At 45.6% G+C, this 25,203-nt stretch overlaps 1 protein-coding gene across 1 annotated transcript in view; it reads right to left on the bottom strand.

The window, feature by feature from the left end:
* The window catches only part of adgb (androglobin), a 58,517-nt gene that overhangs the window by 5,965 nt on the left and 27,349 nt on the right, over nt 1-25,203 (bottom strand). The window contains 14 exon segments of the mRNA XM_056581302.1: nt 1,310-1,458; nt 5,709-5,817; nt 8,302-8,477; nt 10,362-10,528; nt 11,398-11,585; nt 12,061-12,214; nt 13,060-13,194; nt 15,053-15,146; nt 19,388-19,522; nt 19,923-20,061; nt 20,407-20,568; nt 21,215-21,316; nt 21,318-21,330; nt 25,049-25,187. Coding sequence (XP_056437277.1) covers nt 1,310-1,458; nt 5,709-5,817; nt 8,302-8,477; nt 10,362-10,528; nt 11,398-11,585; nt 12,061-12,214; nt 13,060-13,194; nt 15,053-15,146; nt 19,388-19,522; nt 19,923-20,061; nt 20,407-20,568; nt 21,215-21,316; nt 21,318-21,330; nt 25,049-25,187 — 1,862 coding nt within the window.

Here is a 25,203-nt window from a genome sequence, read left to right as displayed (position 1 = left end):
GCAAACGAGACACACACACACAGACACAGTTTAGACAACGACCAAATTCGTATTCATTTGTTTAATAATGCACAAAAACATGACTTCCTTTTGTCCAGCAAAGGCAAAGGTCACTCTCGCAGAACAGACAATATGCTTTTCAATGAGAACCTAGGGAAAGCTAGGGCCAGCCATCCAGCCAATCAGAGCTCCTCGCTAAATGCACTGGTCTCAACGCGGGGTTGATAAAACAACAGGGACATTTTTATTTATTTATCTATTCATAGATCGTTATCGCTTCCACCATCCCGCCCACCCAACGCAGCACGAAAAAACATTCAGAATGGAAATGGCCTCGGGTATAAAAATCTGCCTTTCAAATTGCATTGTATTCAAGCATTTCACATGCAGAGCAGCTCCGGAATAATAAACAATTATACATGGATGAGACATCTATCAGGCAGCTGTGGTGGCTGTCGGACCACAACCCACGGTTGGCTAGACCAAGACAATAATGAATCCTTAACGACACAGACCAGATAGTTATGTATGCTGGGTTACCTGCTGGCTTCGGTTTATCTTAATTAGCATCCGCCCAACCTCTAGAACCAAGAGGTGGGTGGCTGCAGGACTAAGCTAAGCTGAAACTCAACCCTCGAATCCACCAAAACAGGCTGCTTGTTTAACCCTTAGAAGTAGCAGCATTTGATTCATTTCATGTACTCTCATGATTTGTGGGTTGTATCTCCGTGGTAAAATGCACGTAATGAAAGTCGCTGTGAATAAAAGAGTCAGCTAAATAAACAGAATGTAATGCAGCAGTAGTCTCACAAATCAGACTGATAATAATCTAATGTCTGGGAGCAGACAGGCTTAAATCTGGGGGAACGGGGCTTTTCTCTTTCTCTCGCTTCCGATTTTTTTCGTCCAATCATGAGCCTTGAGGCGGGGATCTGCAAGCGCAGAATTGCCTATTAACAGCAAACCCAAAACGCCTGCACTGGAAGTGCAAACAAATGGATGTAAAGCTTTTAAATCAACACCGTCTAGACCACTGTAGGCCACTGTAAAAAGGCAAGTATATACCAACGCTTTATCTACTCGCTAAAGTTTCTCTTCAGTTGAGTATCTCTTCACAGGAAACAAGGTGTAACTCTGCCTCTTTTAGGTTTTGGTTTTCAGCCCAGGCTCTGTGACATCCCCCCTCCCAAAAGTTCTGCCATACCCTAGAAAGACTGCCTGATCCACAATTATAGCAGTAGTAGTGGTAGCAGTTTGCGGCTTGGATTGTCAGCTGCATTTAAAAGCATGCATGGTGGTCGATTATTACCGAGTCCTGTTTGGAGACCGGTTTGGACCCGGTCCCCAGCTTCTCCTTGTCCCCCTTCCCCTTGTGGTGGGCCTTGGGCACGGCCTGTTTGCTCCCATCGCTGCTTGCCGTCTCTGTGCTGCTGGAGCGGATGGCTTCGCCTTCTACTTCTGTAAGGAACAAAATTAACAAAGGCTAGCATCCACCACAGCGCTTATAAGACCATATAGAAATGGAGCAAAAATAGCAATGACCATTTGTTCATAAAACATTATGATTTTTGACGCTAACATAGAGACAATTATTTTCTTTCTTAACACAAAGTTAAGAAACAAATCATGAATCGCACAACAAGCTAAAAAATGTTATATCTTTCCAACAGACAGATTGAAAAGTGTGAGCAATAAAGTCTAAATTGAACTGCACACAGCATGATATAAAGGATGCCTGCATGCAGAATTGACCCATAGCCATTTAATGCTTCTCCCCAGTAGCCCTGGACCTTAAGGCTTATCCTTTTTACTTCCACATTCCCTTTATCACACTGCGCAACCAAACTCAATTAAATTAAAACCCTTTTCCTTGGACTACATTTTCAATAGAAAAATACGCTTTGTGGATGATAATTTTTCTCTCTCTCTCTCTCTCCAAAACTTTCCCACCATCTATCGCACATGATTGTTTCATTATAGTGTGGAAGCACAAACCCCAAAATATGCACAGTCAACATAAAAACGAATCACGCCCCAAATAAGCTGCTCACACTCCACTGAACAGATATAGAGGGGTGAGCAGCGTGCTGGGATGGTGTGTGTGCATACTAGATGGCACTGTTGCACCGTGCAGCCGTCTGCCCCCTGCCTGAGCGCCATTAAAGCGCTGTTCTGATACAGAGAGGCATGATAATCCATCATTTAACCCCCACCCCCATCAGTATGCCTCTAGCTCCGACCCCCCCCCCCCCCCACCCACTACCCCACGAGCAGAACCCCCGTTTGAGTCACTCCGTATACACTCGGCATCGCCGTCATGCCAAATCAGGCCGCGATGCCATGCGGTCATGTGGCACAAACTCAAATACGGGATTCGAACTGTCAACCTACTGCCGTTGCACATTTTGTGTAGTGTTGAGTGGCTGTTAACACAGGAACACTTTTACGCTCTGGTTTCCACCCACTGGCCATGAATACTAAAACAGATAGGGTTGTTCCCCACCACAACCACTACTATGGGGATCGGACAAATCTTTCCATCGTGAGAGCAGAGTAGGAAGACTAGGGTCGAAAAAAGATAAGGGAGCCCAACCGTGTCCAGATGTGTGCACAGCTGTATATGTGTTTCTGGCAGCTGGACCCCACAGCACAGGCTTAGATACTCCAGGTCTTCTTGGTTCTTCTTAGTAAGCTTTCTATGTAAGCTTGAAAGGAGCGCACGCACACAAAACAGCCCGTCTGTCGCAAAGGACAGCTTGTTAAAGAGGGAATCGACACTTCGCATGGCATCTTTTAGACGTGTGTGTTTGTGTGGCATGCATGCTGCATGATCAAGGGCCTAGCCTCACCATGGAGAATGGGAGAGAGGGAGGGAGAGAGAGGGAGAGAGAAAGAGAGAGAGAGAGGAGGAAGAGGGAGGAAGACGACGGACAGGGAGGCAGAGAGAGAGAGAGAGAGAGAGGACAGGAGGACGAGAAAGAGAGAGTTAAACTGGGCGAAATTAATTCACTTTCCTGCTGAGATATTTCCCAGGGCACCGGGGGGCAACAGGCATCTTCATTTGACTTCCCATTGACCCACTTTCTACAGCCTATAGGAAGAGCAAGGCAGGAGGGATGTGGACAATTGCCTCGACAGAAACATACTGAACGTGCAAGCTAATTTTCTCTCTCTCTCCTATGTTTGAAAGAGTGAGAGAGAAAATGAGCTTGCACGTTCAGTATGTTTCTGTCGAGGCAATTTTCCTCATCCCTCCTGCTTTGTTCTCATAGAGTGAGAGAATCTCTCTCTCTCTCTCTATCACACACACACACACACACACACACACACACACACACACACACACACACAACACACACACACACACACACACACACACACACACACACACACACACACACACACAGATTAGCCAAAGCAGGCTATATATTTCCAATTAATACATGATCCTGCCTTGCTTTGGACTCATCACAGTAAGCATATAATTGACTATCTGATTTGTTTGGTGTTAATAATAAGTGACGAGTAATGTCTATATTTTTCTATAAAACAGCGTGGGATGTCTGGCACATGGGAGTCCATATAGACAAGGATGAATAGAGAGAGAGAGAGAGAGAGAGAGAGAGAGAGAGAGACCATATAGACAAGGAGAATAGAAGAGAGAGAGAGAGAGAGAGAGAGAGAGAGAGAGAGAGAGAGAGAGAGAGGAGAGAGAGGAGAGAGAGAGGAGAGAGGAGAGAGAGAGAGAGAGAGAAGAAGAGAGAGAGAGAGAGAGAGAGAGAGGGGAGAGAGAGAGAGAGAGAGAGAGAGAGAGAGGAGTAGCGAGAAGAGAGAGAGAGAGAGAGAGAGAGAGCACATCATGGTTCCCTTGTCAATTGAATGAGTAAACAGAGCCATAGTTGTCAGCAGCAGCAGCAGGAGACAGGAAAGACAATAGAGAGATCCTAATGACGCTAAGGGCCGCCCCCTTTGGCCCATCACACGCTATCATTGTCCTCGATGACCGCCACCTCCTAACGCCTCATCCATGCACTTACCCGCTCTCAATCCATTCACCTCTTCGGCCGTTTTTTAAGAAGCCCTCACCCATTTCAAAGACCCTCCCCTTCCCCCCAAAAAAAGTCTTTACAATTGATGCAATTTGTGCAGCACGATAAAAGTGGCACCAAAGCAGAGGAAATGGTAGTGGTGGTTGTAGTGATGGTGGTGGGTGGTGGTGGTGGTGGAGGAGGAGGAGGCGATGGTGGCGCAGAAGAGGAGCCCCTCTCCATCACTCCAGCAGGAGAAGTGGCACTCTGACCTGCCAAAGCAGCTGTATTCATGTGGCTTTCATTAGGGGCTTGTGATCCCAGAGCTAGACGTGGCTAGAGGAAGCACGGGATGCAACAATGTGTGCATCCACACGCGTTACCGTCTGTGTAATATCGGTCCCATCTCACACCAATAGAATGGGGAGTTAAGGGAATATTTGTTTTCTGTCAACCTGTTTAACAATAACATGTACGGTGATATATGATATATGTGGCGGAATTGGAGAATAGTGGATTTTTTAAGGCCTTTGTGTCAATAAAGAAATATATTATTGTTATGGAACAATAAGGAATTCATTCTCAAAATGGTGTACCACTGTATAAAGCAGTGTGCCAGTGTTGCTTCTAGTGATGGAATATAGTGAATATTACGATTTTTCCTTGACTAGAATTATTAGATGCGACAGCCTCTGGCTACATTGTGTCTTCAAGCTGATAATGTTTTTTTTAGCAATTTCAAATTCAAGATAAGCCTATTATCGCATTGTTATGTTCTGCCAACGGTACTCGCCAGTAAGCTGGCAAAGCAGGCAGCAAACAACCCTTCCCCAGCATGGATGAAGAGAGAGAAAGCCGTGATTTTTGTGTTGGGTATTTTTCCTGCCACAGGCCATCAATACCTGGACATCATTGAAACAATTCTGACCCTACTTGGTTATAAAACACTTACACTAATGGAGAAAGGGTACCTGAGGCGTGGGCCAAGAAATTAACAACAGAAACTAAACAAAACAATCATTTAAACATAATTTAGTGGAACAAGAAGTGGACCATTTCAGAGGAACGTTATTGATAAAAAAGCATGGTGTTATTGATGATAATATAAATAAACAATCATATAAATGACTGTGTTAAGTATAGAGGTGGGCAACCCTGAGAATACGAGATAGAGAAACTAGCTAAGATAAGAGGCACTTGATTAATCCTTAGAAGGGAAACTGGAAGCCACACACATAAATGAAACATGAAGAACAAGCACGACAGACAAACAGAATGGTGTTGGGTGTGGTCACGGTTATGGGTGTGGTCACGGTTATGGGTGTGGTCATGGTTATGGGTGTGGCCTTGGTTATGGGTGTGGCCATGGTTATGGGTGTGGCCACGGTTATGGGCGTGGTCACGGTTATGGGTGTGGTCACGTTTATGGGTGTGGACACGGTTATGGGTGTGGTCATGGTTATGGGTGTGGTCATGGTTATGGGGGGGGGGTGTGGTCATGGTTGTGGGTGTGGTCCCAGTTATGGGTGTGGTCACGCTGTGGGGTTGTGGTCATGAGATGGGTTGTGGTCTTGCTGTTTTGTGGGGGCGTGTGGCAGGGGTAAGGGTCTGTTCACGGTGTAGGCGTGTGGTGCTTGTTATAGGGGAGGTAGTAGGGTGAGTGATGGGATGGGGCCGTACCTGCTGCTTCGTTCTCCAGGTTCCTGAGCGTCTGGACGAAGGCCAGCTGGGAGTCATCCAGGGTCCAGCTCTTATAAAGCACTTCCACTTGCACCGTGTATTTATGGGCCTATAGGGACAGAGCAAAGCATCAGCCATGTTCAACAGACTCTCCGGTCCGGGGATGAATTGATACGATGACGACTCAATGGAAACACAGTGCAGGAATTTGAGAAAGGGGACACTATATAATAAGAATTGTCTTTTTCTTGTACAAATGATCATTTGCCAGAATGATAATATTCTCTCCTTATGATTTAAAAGTGCAGTATATGGAATTGAGTGGCGTCAAGCGGAACAGACTTGGCAGAAATGGAATATTATGTTTGTGAGTATGTTTGAATGAGTGTATAATCCCACAAAAATAGGAATAGTTTTGTTTACGTTATCTTAAAATTAGCCTTTGATATCTACATAGGGGGGGGGGGGGGGCTCCTCCATTTGGCCTGACAAACGGTTCTAGAGAGGGCGCATTTATTTTAACAATCATAATTGCTATCTTATGGTTGATCTTTTGGTTTGCTTCAATTTGGTTGGCTGCAATCTGCAACCTCACCACAAGAGGTCACTAAATCCTACACACTACACCTTTAAGCAATGAGTCTGTGAAAACACCTCGTCAAATTGCATGGAACGAGCGCTACCATTTCATCGCAATGAGACGTACCAAGTGCTAGTACCAAGTATAATTTGCGGTGTGAAACGGTGCACTAGTCAAACGTGACACTGAAAGAAACACAGAGAACTATACCTCTTTATCTGATTGAGGGCAGAGACAAATGCAAATACCGGAGTTATAGAATAGTACACATAAAAATCAAACACAACACAATCTCCTGTGGGTCCAGTAGCGCGGAACAAATAACGATGAACACAAACTGGTGTCGATTCACGCCAGGGAGCTACAGGAAGGAGCTATTTTGGTTATTTTCTTCTGGCCTCTTCGACTCAAGTGAAGATTTGTGTTTGTATTTTTCTGCAGCGGCACACAAAGAGAGCTAGGGGCAAGGGGGCTTGTTGGCCAGGGCTGGAGAAGGGGGTGGCAACACCCACATCCTTCTAGCCACCACATTCCAGCTACCCTTCAACACACCATACCGGTGGATTATACAACTGATAGGAGTTCAGCAGAGGATAGTATCACAAGGGTCAATCTCACTTTTTAAAGAAGTTCCTTGAACGAAAACCGGATCCCTTTACGAGAGAGGACAGAAGACACAGGAGTCTGGCGTGGAAATCATTGGTTTGTGAGTTATTGGATTTTTCTGAGTGACCTGTGTCTATAATCCGTCTCGTTTTCGTTATGTTTTACCCACGTAGAATCAAGGATCCAGCCGTGATCATTCACGGCTGTATCAATATGTGCGGTGCATGCCAGTATACGGACATAGCAGGGCTTTGATGGTTGACTGGGCTAATCCCTGCATCGTGTTAATCCTGATTGATACCTCTTGATTCCGCCTGCCCCCAGTTCTGATCCAGGAACATTAAACATGATCGATTGCGGTGATGTCTCATTGCTATGGATGACATCGCCTTTTGGTTTTCTTCTGCTGGTTTGTACCCTTGGGTTTCTAAAACTGAGGACATTCTAAGATGTAATTATATTATGTATTATGAATGGATACAAGCGGCTTTAATCTAACCGAAACACCTCAGGGTTATTCCAACAGTATGAACTTTGTTATTTTCTAAACTGTAGATTGCAATTGGGTTCTATGACATTTAAAATATAAACAAGATAACATTCATCCTATGGATTTCATGCATGAACCATTAGCGTAACATCGATGAGTTAGTGTGTCATTGGATAGCATAGCGTCGATTACGTTATAGGGCATGTGAACAAAATCAGGAAAAATCTCAAAAGTATGCTTAGGCTCCATCGTCGAGATATGGTGAGGTGTCTTTGTGTCTTTGTGTGTGTGTGTGTGTGTGTGTGTGTGTGTGTGTGTGTGTGTGTGTGTGTGTGTGTGTGTGTGTGTGTGTGTGTGTGTGTGTGTGTGTGTGTTTCATTGTATGAATGAGCAGGCAGCAACTTCGTCAACACCTGCCTGTCCTGTCAGGAGAATGAAGAGGACAACGGCATCCATCACGGGGACACGACGTGTCGGCTGACAAGCCGTTTTAAGACAGATATGATAACATGCCCAACCCCCTTCTCTCTTGGGGAATGCATGTGTGTGTTGGTATACACCGGTGTGTGGGCCTGTGCTTGTGAATGAATATATGTGTATGTATAGATGTAGATATGTGTATGTATAGATGTATTGATGTGTATGTATGTATAGATGTATTGATGTGTATGTATGTATTTATGTGTATTTATAGATGTATAGATGTGTATGTATGTATGCATGTATGTGCATACATACATAAACATGGGGAGAGAGAGAGAGAGGGAGAGAGGGGGTAGGAGGGAGAGGGAGAGGGGGAGAGAGAGGGAGAGGGAGAGGGGGGGAGAAAGAGGGAGTGGGATTTAGAATAAACTTGCATAGGTTGTATTTTCTGCAAGTGTGTATGAGGTGGATAGAGAAGAAAGAAACACTCATACGTCTGGTGCTACCGTCGTCTCCGAGGGAGTCCGACAGGGGTCCGCTCGGGGCTCTCCTCCCTGGGTAGAGTCAGGCTCCTCGCTCCTCTTCTCCTCCTTCAGGCCTGCGGACCCATCCTCCTCCTCCTCCTTGTTTTGATCCACGGCGGTGCTCGGGGAACGGGGGGCCGTGGCTGCTGGTGTAGTAGAGCAACACAACACAGTGAACACGATGCCTGAACGGGACTGAGACGCAGCTTGAATACTGAACAGGCTGCTGGCTGGCTGTTAGAGGAAGCTGAGACTACGAGGTACCCCCCCCTCCCCCTCCTACCTGCAACCCCTTTCAGCTCTGGTGCTCTGACTAAATAGCTAACTACTTAGTAAATCACTAATGGGAGGGGTGCCTTCCTCAATAATCATTAGAGGTTTCACAACGTTGAATTAATTAAATCATATCGGCAGCATTAAATCCACACTGAATTTCCCTTCTGTGGGTATGTGTGATATCGAACAGTTGGCCGTTCAGCATCTGTGTGTATGTGTTTTGTTTGTTAAGGATGTCTGAGGAAGGGTGGGGAGTGTGTGCGTGTGTGTGTGGGGGGGGGGGGGGGGGGGGGGGGGGGGGGAGGACAGATATTTTCCTTAGTCATCCAGGACTTTTGCAATAGACGCTGTCGTTCGATATAAAGATTTTGTCCTCATGTTCCCTTCTTCGCTCATAATCCCATCGCAAAAGGTTCACCCTGCGGCCAAGAAGGAGCGGATGTGTGTGTGTGTGTGTGTGGGGGGGGGGGGGCCCATCCTGAAGTTAAGCAGTGTTGTGCTCTGAAGTAACAGGCGAGGCGGCCCAGATGAATTTGTAGCCCACATACCCCATGATCGAGTGACAGTCTTGGCTTGGTGCCTGTGTGACAGACTGTGTATGGTTCCCAAGGAAGATGCAACATAAACATAATAAGGCCCTTTGAGGTCTACAGCCAAGAGGGACGGGGGGGGGTTGAGAATGAGCCCTGTGTAGGAAGGCTTCCAGTCTATACTTGGATCAACCAGACCCACCCGGTTTTGTTTCCTGTGGCGATAAGCGGTAGTTGGTCCTATAGATCCCAACGGTGTCGCCACCGACATCCAGTCCGTCACATTGGTAATGCTGCAAATGTTTTCATCCGTGGGCCATAGGCTCAATCCCCAGTGTTTTACATCATGTGGCGATAGATGCGGACATAACAGATATTTTCTTGCATGAAAATCTTCGAGATTGCCACTTTAAGGACCACTTTAAGGTTACAGTTGGCTACCATGACAACTGTGTTTGCATACCGAGCACCGATAACACAATAGTCGTATCCAACTACTTCTGGAGAAGTAACTCTTTTCTAAAACCTTCAGCCAAGTGAACTTCCACCCCCCGATTTCAGGTTTCATTTAATTTTCTTCTGACCTTTTCACTTTTCACACGCTTTTCACACGTCTATTGGGTTTCGAGCATGTGGAGCAACACACTGGGGTGGACATGGTTTCCTGACGGGCTGATAGCTTCAGACATCCGGGCGCTCTGATTGGCTCCACAGGGATGAACTCCTGCCGGTTGTAATGAGCGGGGCGAGCATATTGGTGCACGGGAAGCAGCTCCAGACGGGAGTCCTGCTGCTGTTTGCATTGCTGCTTTAACGCGTGGGCGGAGTGATTGAACACGTTACTGTCGCACAGATTTTAGAGTGGGTCTCACTACACAACATGGCAGATATAGTCGTGTGTGTGTGTGTGTGTGTGTGTGTGTGTGTGTGTGGGGTAGCGTGCGTGCTTGTGTGTGTGCATGTTTGTGTGTTTGTGTGTATGTGTGCGTGCATGCAAGTGTTAGGTACAATTTGGAGAGAGATCAGATGAGCATGTACAGCTGGTCGGATTTCTTTTTTTCGGAACACACATATACACACACCTTCATTTATATTTCATAAATTCCAAAGACTGGAAGCTTTCCCTTTAATACTATCTAAAAGGAGGATATAGCACTTGGTAGCCAACAGCCGCACTACACTACACAACACTGAAGTGTTGAGTAGTGTTCTGTAGTACCATACCTTGATCGGACAGGAAGTGGAAGATGGGGATGAGGGAGTGACCCTTGCCGCTGGCGCCGGCGACCTCCTTCTCGTGGTCCAGGACGGACAGGCGGATCAGGACGTCGGGATTGGAGGAGCGAAAGTGGACCGTGGCCACGATGTCCGCCTTCACCCTGACGGAGTACCTGTAAGAAAAGGGATCGGTTCGGGGAGAGAGCAATTGCATGTCAGCCTTTTTGGCTCCATTTTGCACAGCAGCTCCATATCATCAATGGCGGACTAAACAGGTCGAAGAGTATGACCGTTGCGGTCTGTGGGGACCTGCTGAATAAGTGATTTAGCAGATATTTTGATCGACAGTGACTTGCAGTGAATTCATATACATGTCATTAAGGAGCAGGTGGGGGTGAGGCCTATTTTCCCATTCATGTAACAGATGGTTATGTTAATGCTGACATGGTATCTTCCAGATTCCCCGGTAGACTCTGCCAGTCAGGACACCTGGGATCAGGAGAGCACCTTTAATGTAAGGAAATTAGCTAGTAGATCATTTGGGTACAATGCATCTCTTCTCATGTGTGGGATTCATGATTTTTTATATGGTCCCTGACAAATAAATGTCGTAAAGAGTTTTACATCCCCCTCTCGCTAGATGCGTCTCTAGCATTATATGGGACTGTGCTATAAATGAAAACAAAATAAAAAATGGTCCATATACATTTGTCTGGTGAAAATGATTCTTCAGATCGGACATACAATCATATTGTTCGGCAAAAGACATGATTGGTCTCTTAGGTTGCTTCCAAATGAGTCTTGTCGTATCACACATCATAGGAAAACTATGCCGATCCTGCACTATGAATCACAGTAAAACCATCACGATTAATTATAAGAGTCCTGGTAAAACATGACAATACTTCCCCTCACACAAAAAAACAATAAACGTCAACGTATCCATGAATTATGGAGATCACGTTTCCCCTTTCCTGAACCATGTCATCAACAAACCGCAAAAGCGGCTCAGAATAATTGCCCGTCGCCTTCCCACGCTCACCGGCATACGGTATGTTTGTCGTTGGGAATGTAGTAATCCCTGAATTCCTTCACAGAGAAGCTGCACGGCGGAGCGCCTCCAGCCAGCTCCGGGAGGGGCTCTCTGGAGCCAATCAGGCGTAGCGTCACCTTGGCGCCCAGGGGTGGGGACTGAGGGGTGTAAGCCTCGACTAGAAAGGTATAGCCGAGCTGGGGAGAAGGACACAATCAAAACGACTCATGCAACCTCTGCCTTACTCCAGTGGTGTCACTCAACGACGAGTGATTGTCAGCTGTGTATTATTATCATCATCATCATCATCATCATCATCATCATCATCATATATTGTTATAAAGAATTATTATGATAAATGACTGACTCGTTATTATGAATGATAATTTGTATGTGATTATGTTTGATAATGAAGAACAATTGGGAAAGTATTCGCAGAAGTATTATTGGCCAATGATATAACGTTCATTTCCGGCCAATCACATTTAAATCAATGTTCTGTGAACATCTGAACCGTAATCATCATCATCAACATCATCCTCATCATTCATATGGCTGCCACTGATGAGGTAAGATTCTTTAAGTGTTAACACTGTCATCAGTCATCAGAGAGCTGGGATTTGTTGTTCTTAAAATGAGGTAAACCAGAGTTTTGGTATGGGTCTCCCCCACCTTGTTGGGCCGGTACACACAGGGGACTAGCCTCCCCAGAGCCTGCGGCAGCTCCTCCAGGGTATCGTTGTTGATGACATGGAGCTGACAGCAGGGGACAGGAGAGAACACCTTGGCTGACAGCAGCATGTCTCTGGGCACCAGGAGCACCTCTCTGGAACCACAGGAGGACAGGATGAAGGGGAACGGGCGACAAACAAGTGGTGGTGAAATACTGGCTAATTAAAGTGGCCATCTCGCTATCTCCACGAAAATAATTGTCTGGTAAGGGAATGTTTCCGAATGAGGTCACACATTGCTGATTGAGCATGTGGCCCACTGAGGAATGTCCTTGCATTTGCAGTCTTATTAATGTTACAAACTGGCTGTGGGTGGCAACACTGTTTGGTGTCGCCAGAGAGAACAGAATGGAAATCTTCGAGATTGCCAATTTAAGTAATTAAAGCATCAGTTCTATCATTAAGGTTGGGGCCCTTTTGGTTGTGCCTGCGACTAGGCCGCTAAACAATATATCAATCTTATAGACCCCCATTATTTGACTTTAATGTTTGGTCACCAGCACTGATTATGGTTTCAGTTTTGTAATGTTCATGTTTACACCAAATAACCTGCACATACATTAGGTATATTCATTTTCATTTTCATTCGACCTTGTAAAACTTGACTAAACAAGATCTTGAACTTAAGGGACTGCTACTGATTTATACATACAAAGTTGATTTTTGGTTAGGGTTAGTGTGGTTGATGGAAAAATTATATTCTTTCATAACGTTTAATGATTCGATTTGGCTTTCAAAAAGCATCGTAACGCCTTATAAAACCTAAGCAAACCATTTGATCTGAACATCTGACCCCTAACCAGATTGTATCCCAGTGTGGTCCTTCATTAGTTTGTTGAGGGTCCTATAATAATAATAATAATAAATGAAATGTATATAGCGCTTAATATGGTACTCTAAGACGCTTAAAAACGCTTTATATTGTATAGCAAGCACCCACCTGAACACCAGCAACCATGAGCTGAGCGTCTCTTGCACTAATGGCAAAGTGTAGTCAGAGAAGGCCATCCTGCTACTCTCGTCCTGCTGGCAGGGGTAGAGCCCTGCTATCGTTGCCGGGTGAGCCAGGATGGAACTGTGTGGCAGAGAGACAGAGACAGACAGAGAGAGAGAGACAGAGACAGAGAGAAAGGTAGAGCGGGAGACAGAGACAGAGAGAAAGGTAGAGCGAGAGACAGACAGAGATAGAGACCGAGAGAGAGAGAGCGAGCGACAGAGACACATTTACATTTACATTCAGGGCAATTAGCAAACGCTTTTATCCAAAGCGACTCACAATAAGTACATTTGTCATAAGAAGGTGCAACAATATATCGCTGTTGGTACAGTAGGGATGTTCATAGAACCAAGTGCAAAGAAGAGACAGAGACAGAAACAAAGAGAGAGAGAGAGAGAGAGAGGAGAGAGAGAGAGAGAGGAGAGATAGAGAGAGAGAAGAGAGAGAGAGAAGAGAGAGAGGAGAGAGAGAGAGAGAGAGAGAGAGAGAGAGAGAGAGAGAAAGCGAGGTAGAGGATGTGGAGGAGTTTAGTTATGAGAGGGGAGTGCAGTTGAATGCAATATTGACCAACAAGTAGTGACCTTTTCCTTTTGCTGAAGAGTGGCTGCGCTACACATTATTGCTGTGGCACAAGAATAGCCCCAACAGAAAAACAAAACAATAAATTGTGGACTTATTGACAAAAATATAACAATAAGGATACTGCAAGATGATTCCGATATAAGAGATTTGGAACCTTACTAATTTACTAATCAGAATCAGAATCAGAATCAGAAAGGATTTAATTGCCAAGAAGGGTTTTACACCAACCAGGAATTTGGCTTGGTGATTAAGGTGCATACATTAAGACAATAACAATGAACAATGAAGAAGAGAGATATATATATAACACCATATAAACAAGCAGGAACATAAGCGATCAATTAAAAAAGGATAAAATAGAATAAATAAATTAAAAACTAAAGTAAAAGACACAAGAATTTAAGAATTTAAGATACAAGAATATAAGAATTTACAAATTGGTGATGGGTATGAGTGCCAGAGTCAGTGTCAGTCAGTGGGGCATATATAATATGCATGATGATAAAAACATCTTCACAATACGTTGCACTTCGTTGTTTTCGTCCCTTTTCTATGTTTCTGCTATTCTATATTTATTCAGTTTCACCTATCCCTTCTCTTGTAGTCAAAAAAACAATCTGTCATCAGTCACCCCATCACTTGAACTCCACCTACAGGTTTCACCCTTCAAAAAGAGTCTCTCTATTTCTGCAATATCTCCTTAGTTATTACATTAATTCTGACGGAGCAAGACCCTCGCAACAGAGATTGGAGCGAATCACAAATGCGCTCATCTTTTTTTTGAATGAAACCAAGGGTCGCTTCTGTCAATGAGCTTGACACTTGAGTACAAAGGCGGTGCGCACACACAAAGACACACACACTTGCCAAATGAAACACACACACACAACAGCCTTGAAAAAAAAATGAAACACACACACACACACACACACTACACGGCACTACTTCCTATGGCGGCGGGTCGATGGGCAGCCGCCACTAGCCGGTTGGAGGGAGGAGAGGATAAACAGCAGATGGTACTATGGGGTGAAGCGTGGCGCACAATGTGGAAAAATGCTCCCTGCCTGGTCGCCACAGGACACAGCCTGAAGAGAGAGCTCAGCCTGGGCACGCGGCAATGGCAAGAGGCAGATGCCAGGCGGCAGCACATGGCTCCCGACAAGGCGCCGGACAGGGACGTGCATGTAGGTCCCGCACGCTGGAGGTCTGCTGGACCAAACCGGCCTTTCGTGTGTGTTGGTGTTTTTTTATGTTTTATTTTGTTTGCTATGCTTTGTTTTGTAGTACAGTGGTTTGGGACGTATACCGTTATAATTGATTATTAATTAATTATTTTTATCCATGCATTACTTACCACAGCAAGATGGAGGAATGCTTCTCTGGGTCAGATTCAACGCTAGGCCACATGTCTGCTAGAGTCTTGGACGCAGTGAGATTCTCTTTGGTTCCTGGGCAAGATGACCCATCGGCGCGCACACACACACACACACACACACACACACACACACACACACCACACACACACACACACACACACACACACACACACACACACACACACACACACACACATACACACACACAAACACACAAATTAGACATGCACGCAAAGACACATGGTACAAGCACAGACGTTCCATCAAAGGAACGAGACACCACACCTTGAGCACCTGATTACATTTGACATAGTTCAAGGGGCGCCTGGTTCAGACGGGCATGTGTTGAAATTGAATTTATGCTTCTCATTTTGGTGAGAAGCGACCAACGGAGGGTGTTCACACCTTGACATTACCTCATGACACTCATCCCAGCAGGCAGCTCCAGTGATGACAGGGCGTTTCATGAAAGATGCAGTACCCAGGGTGGAGGTGAGGCCATGCGCTAGTGTGTGTGTGTGTGTGTGTGTGTGTGTGGGTGTGTGTGTGTGTCGTGTGTGTGTGTGTGTGGTGTGTGTGTGTGTGTGTGTTGTGTGTGTGTGTGTGTGTGGTGTGTGTGCACACCTTTGTGTGCATGTGCATAGTACAAGAAAACTGACTGGTTATCCTCAGCTGCACAGAAAAAACGCACAGGTCACTCATTCCTATTCATCAGGCATCTATCTACACACCTACTTACCAACTTCCTGCCGCACCACCAACCTATATGCATATACATTAAACAAACACAGGACTGATTTTCATGTATATAAATAGCTTTTAAAAGACACCGAAATCCCTTTGCATAGTGAGTGTGTGTATTGTATATGTACGGGGCAGGTATGACACCTCATCCACATAGTCAGGTACATACCACCTCCCTACCCCACCCACCAATGTACAAGCCCAGCAAACTTCACTTTACTCCCCGGCTCTTCCTCTCCCTTCCTCTGCAACTTCCTCTGGCCACTCCTCAGAATCAATAGCGTCATTATGGCGGGACGTGGATAATGCCAGCGATGAGTAAGATGATGAGCTGCCATTGCCTCTCTAATACGTCAAGCAACTCTTGGCACACTTTGTAACATGCCGACGTTGGCTGGGAAAGGGGATCTTTGCTGTTTATTTGTTTTGTCAACTCAAATAGGACAGGAATCCTGATATGATTGCTTTATTTATATATCTTTTTGCAAATGGCTTTTTCAAAATGTTTCAGACGGTGATTGGTCGTTCTTTTAGTCTTTAAGTGCTTCCTTCAGAGCCCTTTTACTACTCTGAATAAACAAATCCCTGTAGAGAGAAGGTGTCAATTACGGGCTCATTTCCTAACAGTGTGTGTGTGTGTGTGGTGTGTGTGTTGTGTGTGTGGTGTGTGTGGTGTGTGTGTTGTGTTGGTGTGTGTGTGTGTGTGTGTGTTGTGTGTGTCGTGTTTGTGTGTGTGCGCGCGCGTGCGCGCGCGACGACTAAATTCTTCTTCATACCATGTTCAATACATTTGCACAATAATTATAATCTTGCATTCATCTTGCACGCCTGCCACTTTCTCTGTCTCACACTACTGACCAAGGTCATATGTTTTTTACCCTTTCACTTGCTTGTTATCCTTAGAGCCTTTTAAGTATCCATTTGGAGTATGATTCAAATGTTTATCCCTTGCTGCAAATTCAGTTTCTTTTGCGAGACAATCAAACATGAAATTTGCCAAATTAACTGAACTTTTACAAAACAAACACTTGATTGTGTTAGCAATCCAAGTCGTTTGTGTGTGTGTGTGCGGGTGTGCGTGTGTGTCTTAGCCATGTTCGCTATGTGCCTGTCCATATGTGTGACCTACAGTGAAACATGTAGGGGCCAATGGCGTCATGTGTTCCAGTCAGCCGGCACAGAACACAGCAAGCCCTGGGCCCTGGAAAACAAATTGAGAATGGCAGCCCTTGTTTCTCATCTCTGGCGGTGCTCAGTCAGCCACTGGGGGAGCCACCGCCACAGAGAGCAGATACTAAAGCTGGGGTGGGCAATTTGAAGCAGCCAACCAAAGTAAAATTGATTTTAATCAATCCGACTGAAAGAATCCCACCCCTCCTTTCAGACCTCCCTCTAAATCCACTCCCCAAAAACACATGACAATCTCGCTAGTTTTAGCAATTGGTCTGCTTAGTCTTGTTGAAGCCTCGGGCAATGCGCAGTGAGGGTACGGCTGGAGCGAGCGCAGGCGTCCGGGTAGTTGGAAAGGCAGACCATGAACAAGCTTATTACAGGCCTCTGACAGATACAGACACCATCCTATAACATCAGATACACAGCAACCATCTACCATTCAATGATCTCTTTTGGGTCAGAAAATTTACATTTATTGAATATTGTCGGGATGTAAATGGAATATCATCAAATACAACACAAGGGTTGTCCTCATTCATAGCCTAGCTTTCACAAAGAAAAATCAATCGAATTTCTAAACAAAAATGCTACTGAGAGAATCAAGAGCATTTATCAAAGATTGATAATTTACGTGTTTCGGCAGGTTATGAGTAACTCTGATTCCGAGAACACAGACACATAAATTCATAGAATCCGCCTAGATTCTAGTGTGAGGGTAAACAATCACCCTCAGTATCTCTATCTCTATGCTCCGATACATTTATGGATTCTCCATCTGCTGTACTCAGCCACTGGGGTTCTTGCTGGTTAAATCTGTGAATCTGTGTGCGTGTCTGTGTGTCTGTGTGTCCTGTGTGTGTGTGTGTGTGTGTGTGTTGTCCCCTGACTCCACGCCAACCCCTCACCTGTCACGATGTATTAAGTAAGATTGGCAGGCTCATCGATAAGCATTCGTCCCATTGGCCAGCGGCTCAACGTAAAGGAAGGAGGAGGAACACAAAGCAGGACAAGGCTTAGGGCGTTGGGTGTGTGTGTGTGTTTTGTGGTGTGTGTGTGGGTGTGTGTGTGATTTGTGTTTTTGGTGTTGTGTGTGTGTGTGTGTGTTTGTGTGTGTGTGTGTGTGTGTGTGGTGAGAGTGTGTGTGTGTGGTGTGTGTGTGTGGTGCGTGTGCGTGTGTCTTTGTCTGTGTTTGTCTGTGAACATGCATTTACTTAAGCAGTCCACTTTACTCTTTTTTTTGTAGACCTCAGTGACGACCCTCATCAGGGCTTTTTAGGCCTTCATAACTTGGCAGTCACATCACCCTCACTTCACATCACCGTCTCACAGAGAATGCCTCCCTTTAGTGTCCACACATAGGTAAATATCAACAACAAACCCTTGATGTCTGGTGTGTACTTGTATGAATGAAGTTGAGACAGCGAATACCATGCAATATTAGGATCCTGTATTGAATATTACTTTAAATAATCCATAACAAATGTCAGAGGAACCATCAGATTACTAATTAACTAAAGCTGCTGTACGTACGATTTGAGAGTTGGAAATAGGGAGCAAAAAGGAGCAGAAGAGAAAACAATTTTGAACTAAATTACCAAAGGAACTTTTTCTGCTCCCTATCTCCTTACATGTGGTGCATTTCATGCACCTGTGATGACACACAAATTGAATTCCCTGAACCAATCAGGGAAGAGGGGATTTTAGACCTGATTAGTCTGTCAAAAAAATGTTAATTGGCTCCTCAAATAACCGCTCTTAAATCTTCCCTACAGTACCTTTAATATGACGCAATTGCCTTTATTATCTCACTTAGAAAGTTCAGGGAATTGTAAACCGTGATGCAGCATATATATATTTTTTATCAAAGAGAATATAATTTTATGCTTGTTACCAAATTAATCGTCAGAATAGCAAATTACATAAATGTCATCCGAGGCTTATATTTCTAAAGAGAACAGTAAGCAGCTCATATTTACTTGTACTGCAGCTGAACTTGATAGCAGTCTGAAATACTACATAGAAAAAGATAAGTACAACTAAAGTTCCCTGACGTCACACGGACCAAAATGCTATCTTTTCTGGGAAGTTTCGAAACACAGCCTTATGACTGGTGAGATAGCATCTGGAAACACTTTCCCATTTCCTTAAATAAACCCTCCTTTCATAGCCCACATCGAGATCTAGCAATACTCGCTACGGTCAGCCTCGTATATTAGCTATCATTCAACGTTTCAGCATTTCCATAAGAAAAGGGGTTAATGATATAATCCCCCCTTTCCATTAAACACAATTATTTTGCTTTGCAATGGATTCAGATTGGCTCCCACCCGCAATGCATGGCTCCATAGAAAAGCTTCCTGATGCAGCGAGGCCTGTTTTACCCACTGTGTGTTTACCTGGTTTGGAGGCTTTAAGGACCCCCCTCGTCAACACTCCTTTGAAGCCTGCTTGGAGGATGGTGACCGCGTGGGTCTCCCTGTCTGTGGGCTGTCTGTCCTGCCAGCCCTCTGGGGGTCCAGCTACCGCCTCCGCTATCCAAACATACAAATACACCACACACACACGTACATGTGCACACACACACACACACACACACACACACACACACACACACACACACACACACACACACACACACACACACACACACACACACACACACACACACACACACACACGTACACATGAACAAGCGCACACACATACAAACCCACATTAAACGCACAAGCACAAACACACACACACACACACACACACACGCACACACACTCATCACCTGCAGGGCTGTCATACACTGTTTGCATACATAGTTCTGCAGTGTTGTGGGAGGGGATGTGAGAATGTCAAAACTGACGCAGCACAATACACAACGAGACGGTTCAAATGATCACACACGCACACACAAACACAGAGACACGTGTATCTCCCTACATGCCGTTGAGTGCTTAGTGATGTCGGCGCTGAAGAGCAGGGGGTCGGCTGTGAGCGCCTGCACGGCAAAGCCTTCCTCTGGCGTCAGCTTCCTGCCCAGGGCCTGAGACAGCATGGTGTACACTGCACTGTTGAACACCTACACACACATATGCAGACACAAGCCAGGCAATGTGCAAAGCATTGCGTTAGAAATCGATTTCTTCTTCCTGTGTTTTTTGTGTGCGTGTGTGTCTGTGTTTCTGTGTGTGTGTGTGGTTACTGTGTGTGGTGTGTGTGTTGTGGTGTGGGTGCGTGCTGTGTGTGTGTGTGTGTGTGTGGTTTCTGGTGTGTGTTGTGTGTGTGTGTGTGTGTGTGTGTGTGTGTGTGTGTGTGTGTGTGTGTGTGTGTGTGTGTGTGTGTGTGTGTGTGTGTGTGTGTTTCAGTGAACGGGCGTCCTTGCGTGTGTGTGAGAGTGTGTGAGCCACCGGTCCTACGGTCCTACCTGCCGGTGCGTCCTTCCCTCCAGGCCGGAGCAGCAGGTCTGTGGACAGCAGGCCTCCTCCAGGGCCGTCCTGAGTGCCGTCTGCTCCCGGCTGAAGCCCAGCACCAGGCTGGCCAGAGCCCTTAGCATGGACGCGGCCTGCTCTCTGAAACGCACACTCTCCTGGACCACAGAGGGGGGGGGGGGAACACAAAGGAGAGGAAATCATTGTATGGTCCCAGCTTCACGTGTCTCGAGTGGCAACCACTCCCCACCGAGAACCTTATTCCCCAACAAAGCCTGTTTCAACCGGATCCCTATGTGTTGTAGCCTGACATCGCCTGACCAACAGCCTGCCTAATAGTCTGGAACCTTATGTCATTTTCGATTTACCAAGGGGCACTATCAACAGGCACAGAACAAAATGCCTCTGGGCACAATTGGTTAGACCTTCAACTGATCACAGCAACCAAAAGATGTGAGGCATCAGCGACAGCCATCTTGGTTGCCCATCAACTGTGCTCTCAGAGGGCGTTCCCTCTGTTCAGTCATCCTATCTCAAACCGACCGGTATGAGAAGTGAGCGGATTGGGTGTCAGTCGTAGGCCCCAGTCTGATGTCTGACCGTCAGGGAGGCCAGACGCATAGGCCAAGGCAAATAAATCATGAGCTTCTCTTTCGCTTCGTTTGGTTCAAAGGCTATGCGTGTTGCTCAAGAAGCAACCACATCGGCATCAGCACAACCCGGCATTGATACATCCCTGCTCGTCTGAGATGGTGACGCTGAGGTAAGGGAAAGAAAAGAAAACACAATAGTTGGGCGACTGACCTGCGCTAGGTGGGGCAAGACGGCCTCCTCATCCCCGAACACAAAGGGAGCCAAGCTGTACAGGTGGACGTGGTAGCCCAACGCTGCCCTGACGTGGACGCCGTAGCGTGTGGCGTCTGGAGAGAGAAGAGAGGACAACATGCAGGTTAACATCACCACATACTGGCTTCTCACGTATGGAATCCTTTGGCCGTTCATCGGTCTGCGATGAGCAGACTTTTCCTTACAGCTCTCTGTCGCCATTTCATGTTTACATCCAAGCCACTTGTTTGTCACCATAACAACCTGCACTTACCTTGCGAACGCAAGTATAAACACTTTTGCATTCTGCGTTTATAATTGGTGTGATGCATTATGTGTTGAAATGTATTTTTGTTGAATGTGTGCGTAGATGCACTTGTGGTGCACGGTGTGAGTCATATGGGTTTAACGTGTGTGTGTTTATGCACACGTGTGTAAACATGTTTGTGTTTTAGTACATATGTGTAATGTGCGTGGGTTGTAAATGTGTATGTTTGTACATTTGTAGGCGTGTGTGTCTGCGTGTGCATGTGTGTGTATGAGAAGTCTGCAAGCACAATGTTCCTGACAGCCAAGCTACCCCACTCCACCGGCCATTATACCGCTTGACATAACTCCGCCATCATAGAGACAAATGGATGATGGCACTTAAAGCAGAGGGGGTCTGATGCCGTGGAGGAAACACAAACCCAAGAAAATTGCATCGCATTGTTTTATAAAAAACAACGAGAGGGACAAGTGAGTAGAATCTCGTAACGATGAGGAAAATTGAAGAGTGGAGGAAAATAACATTATCTTCCCACGGTGGGGCGGATGGAAAGAGAGGAGCCAGCAAAGGAGAGAAGATAAGAAACACTGGCACCTGAGAGTAAATGAGAGAGAGAGAGAGAGAGAGAGAGAGAGAGAGAGAGAGAGAGAGAGATGAGAGGAAGAGAGAGAGGAGAGAGAGAGAGAGAGAGAGAGAGAGGAGGAGAGAGAGAGGGGAGGAGAGGAGAGAGAGAGAGAGGAGGAGAGAGAGGAGAGAGAGAGGGAGAGGGAGAGAAGAGAGAGGGAGAGAGGAGTGAGAGAGAGAGGAGAGAGAGGAGAGAGAGAGAGAGAGAGAGAGAGAGAGAGAGAGAGACTGCAGCACAAAAGCATTTTCAAATCCCATTTTTGTATGTCTATTCCGCGGGGCCCCACGGCATGATAAGCTAAGTGCTATGTGTGTGATTACGGCTCTGTGGTAATTGCACTGCCAGGTACCTCTGCCTGACCCCAGAAACTAGGCCCCCGTCTGCTTCTAGGTCAGCAGCCATTAATAGAGACTAGGACATGAGAAGCATTTTTTCTCCTGCTCCTCCGAGCGTCTCAGCCACGCCGACGACTCCTGCTTGATCTTTGCTGTGAGGGCTCCAGCACAGAGAGGGTTTGGGCTCTGTAAGTCAACACTGCACCGAGAGGCTTTTAATCTACATTCAGTGAGCCACGATAACGGGTTCCCCCATAGGAAGATAAGTATGGATTTCAATGGTCTTAGTGTAAGTATGGGAGCTCATAGTCCAAAAACTCATTGGGGATAACATCTGGAAATATTGGTTATCGTACCTTTACTTGCGACTTGATGCGCAGTAAGTGGACAGTGGACACTTCAGCCTAGAATTCTAGAAGTAGAATAGCTAATTTCATGCTTCCTATTTTAGGACAGATTGATGGAAGGAGCCTCTGTGGGAAGTTGTACAGTGGAACAGAGGCAAGTGGAAGTGAGAACCGGAAGTAGGGCAGGACTCTCTCTCTCTCTCTCTCTCTCGCTCTCTCCTCTCTCTTCTCTCTATCTCTCATTCTCTCTCTGTCTTCTCTCTCTCTCTCTCTCTCTGTCTCTCTCTCTCTCTCTCTCTCTCTCTCTCTCTCTCTCTCTCACTATTAACATCCATCCATCCATCCCTCCACCTACCGGGGATTCATACTATACAGTCCCACGGAGGTTAACCCTCCTGGACACCGCTACCCCTCCCCTCAATGGAGCTCCATACATTCACAAGCACCAAAAATATGAACAGATACTTTCCATTTATCTATTATGACAGCCGTCGAGCTCGGTTGCAATTGCTTTCTAAGAAACTAAGTTGCGTGTTGAAATACAATTAACTAAATAATTAGGTTCAAGGTCTCCTCCATGGTCGTTCTGAGACATTTAGAGCTGCTTTGTCAATGCATTTGGTAAGTGGACTGCTCTTTACGTGTGCTGGTAGCAATGGCAACCGAGTAGGTGTTACATAATTACAACAAAAATGATGTTGTCATCGTCCACAACCAGTCAAGTATCCCCTGATGAGGTTCCATGAAGGGTTGATTATGATATTGTACGTGAATTGTGTTTAGTTGTTTACGCTGTAAATTTAAAACTATAGGTCACTTGCACGTTAAGGTGCTTTTACAATGAATGCAATTGTTCGGTTCTGCATTTTTCCCACATCGATAAAATCATTTAAATCACTGAGCTGAAAAGGTACACATACGTCGGGATTACCGTTTTTCAAGAAAGGAAAATTTATTTTAATCGCAAGATCATTTAGGCGGCCCTATCCGGTGAATAAATCATCTTATTGCATCCAGAGTGGTGAAGGACATTATCAGACCTAAATTATCGCTTTATCTTATATGTATTGATCAATAATCTTGAGAGCAGTCGGCAACACAAGCCAATGTTTAAGTGCACTGTGGTAGTTGAATATAGGTAGGTTGCTTTTGATAACATGACCAACTTTCTCCAGAAGAGTGATAATCTACTTTTAGTTATCGAACATGTACAAAGCCTCAAACCTAATGTCTCCAAAACATGGATAAATTAAGGAATGCACACCAACTTATCATTGCCACCCTTAACCGTAAACTGACATTCACTATGCTATATTACACTTGGATTAAAAAGTCAATATAATTCAATATAATTGAAACCTCTAAATACATAGGATATAGGGTTAAATGTGATAGGATTAGGGTTAAAGGACGGAGCATAACCTCGCCTTCACTGGCTGTATAAGCCGTGTCCGAGAGGGTGTTAAGTTTCCAGGACACTTATATATAACGCCACGGTGTGTGTGTGTGGATGTGTGGAACTCCCTCTGGCCAGCGGTTGATTTTGATGTCCGCCTTTGAGAGAGGGTTAAGCCTCTCGGACACTTCCAGTAAAACGGCAAGATGCCTAGCGCACTTCATATGCACATCGCTCATTCTAACGCTCAAACACAGCGACAGAACTCAAAAAGATTCACAATTGGGTCATAGCCATGGGGGGTAACACGCCCCCCTCTCTCCTACCTAGAACTCTCAGCCCAAAACATAGCCATTTCAAAGTGATCACATTCAAGCTGAACAGGGGGCTCAGTTACACTTTCTTCGAAAGTGGAATGAATTAAAAACCGCAGTCTCTCAAGAGCCTTTTCTCCGTTCCGGGCTAGTGTGAAAACACATCGGGCTTCTTGGAAGAGGAGCCACTCCCATGTAGATATAAAGGGCTCATTTTAAGGTCACCCAAACACACTGCTTATTTTAATGGGATTATACTTTAGTTAAAACATGCATCTACCAAGCCTGTCCGCTACATGCCCCCTCAATTCTACCCACTGCCTCTTTAAGGGTTTGTATTCTCTGGTAAGTAGAACAACGCCAACCAGTGTTGATTTTGGATTTTTTTTCTAGTGACCTTAGACATATAGTCACATAACGTTATTAAGAGTGCAACCAATAGTCGACTGTCGACTGCCCTGGTGTGTGTGTGAATGTGAGTGTGAGTGTGAGTGTGTGTGTGTGTGTGTCAAGGTGTGAGAACCCTACCCGGGGGGCAGTGAGAGCACGGCAGCCCGGCAGGAAGTGGTCCTGATGATTAGGAGGGGGGACTGCGACTCCAGGGTCCTCCAGGAGTGGGGCTGGACCTGGAGGACCCCCGCCCTGGAACCCACAGACACCTCCCTCTCTGCAGAGAGAGAGAG

The sequence above is a fragment of the Gadus chalcogrammus genome, chromosome 21, assembly GCF_026213295.1.
Source record: "Gadus chalcogrammus isolate NIFS_2021 chromosome 21, NIFS_Gcha_1.0, whole genome shotgun sequence".
Taxonomy (NCBI): Eukaryota; Metazoa; Chordata; class Actinopteri; order Gadiformes; family Gadidae; genus Gadus; species Gadus chalcogrammus.
This window is presented reverse-complemented; position numbering and strand designations above follow the sequence as displayed.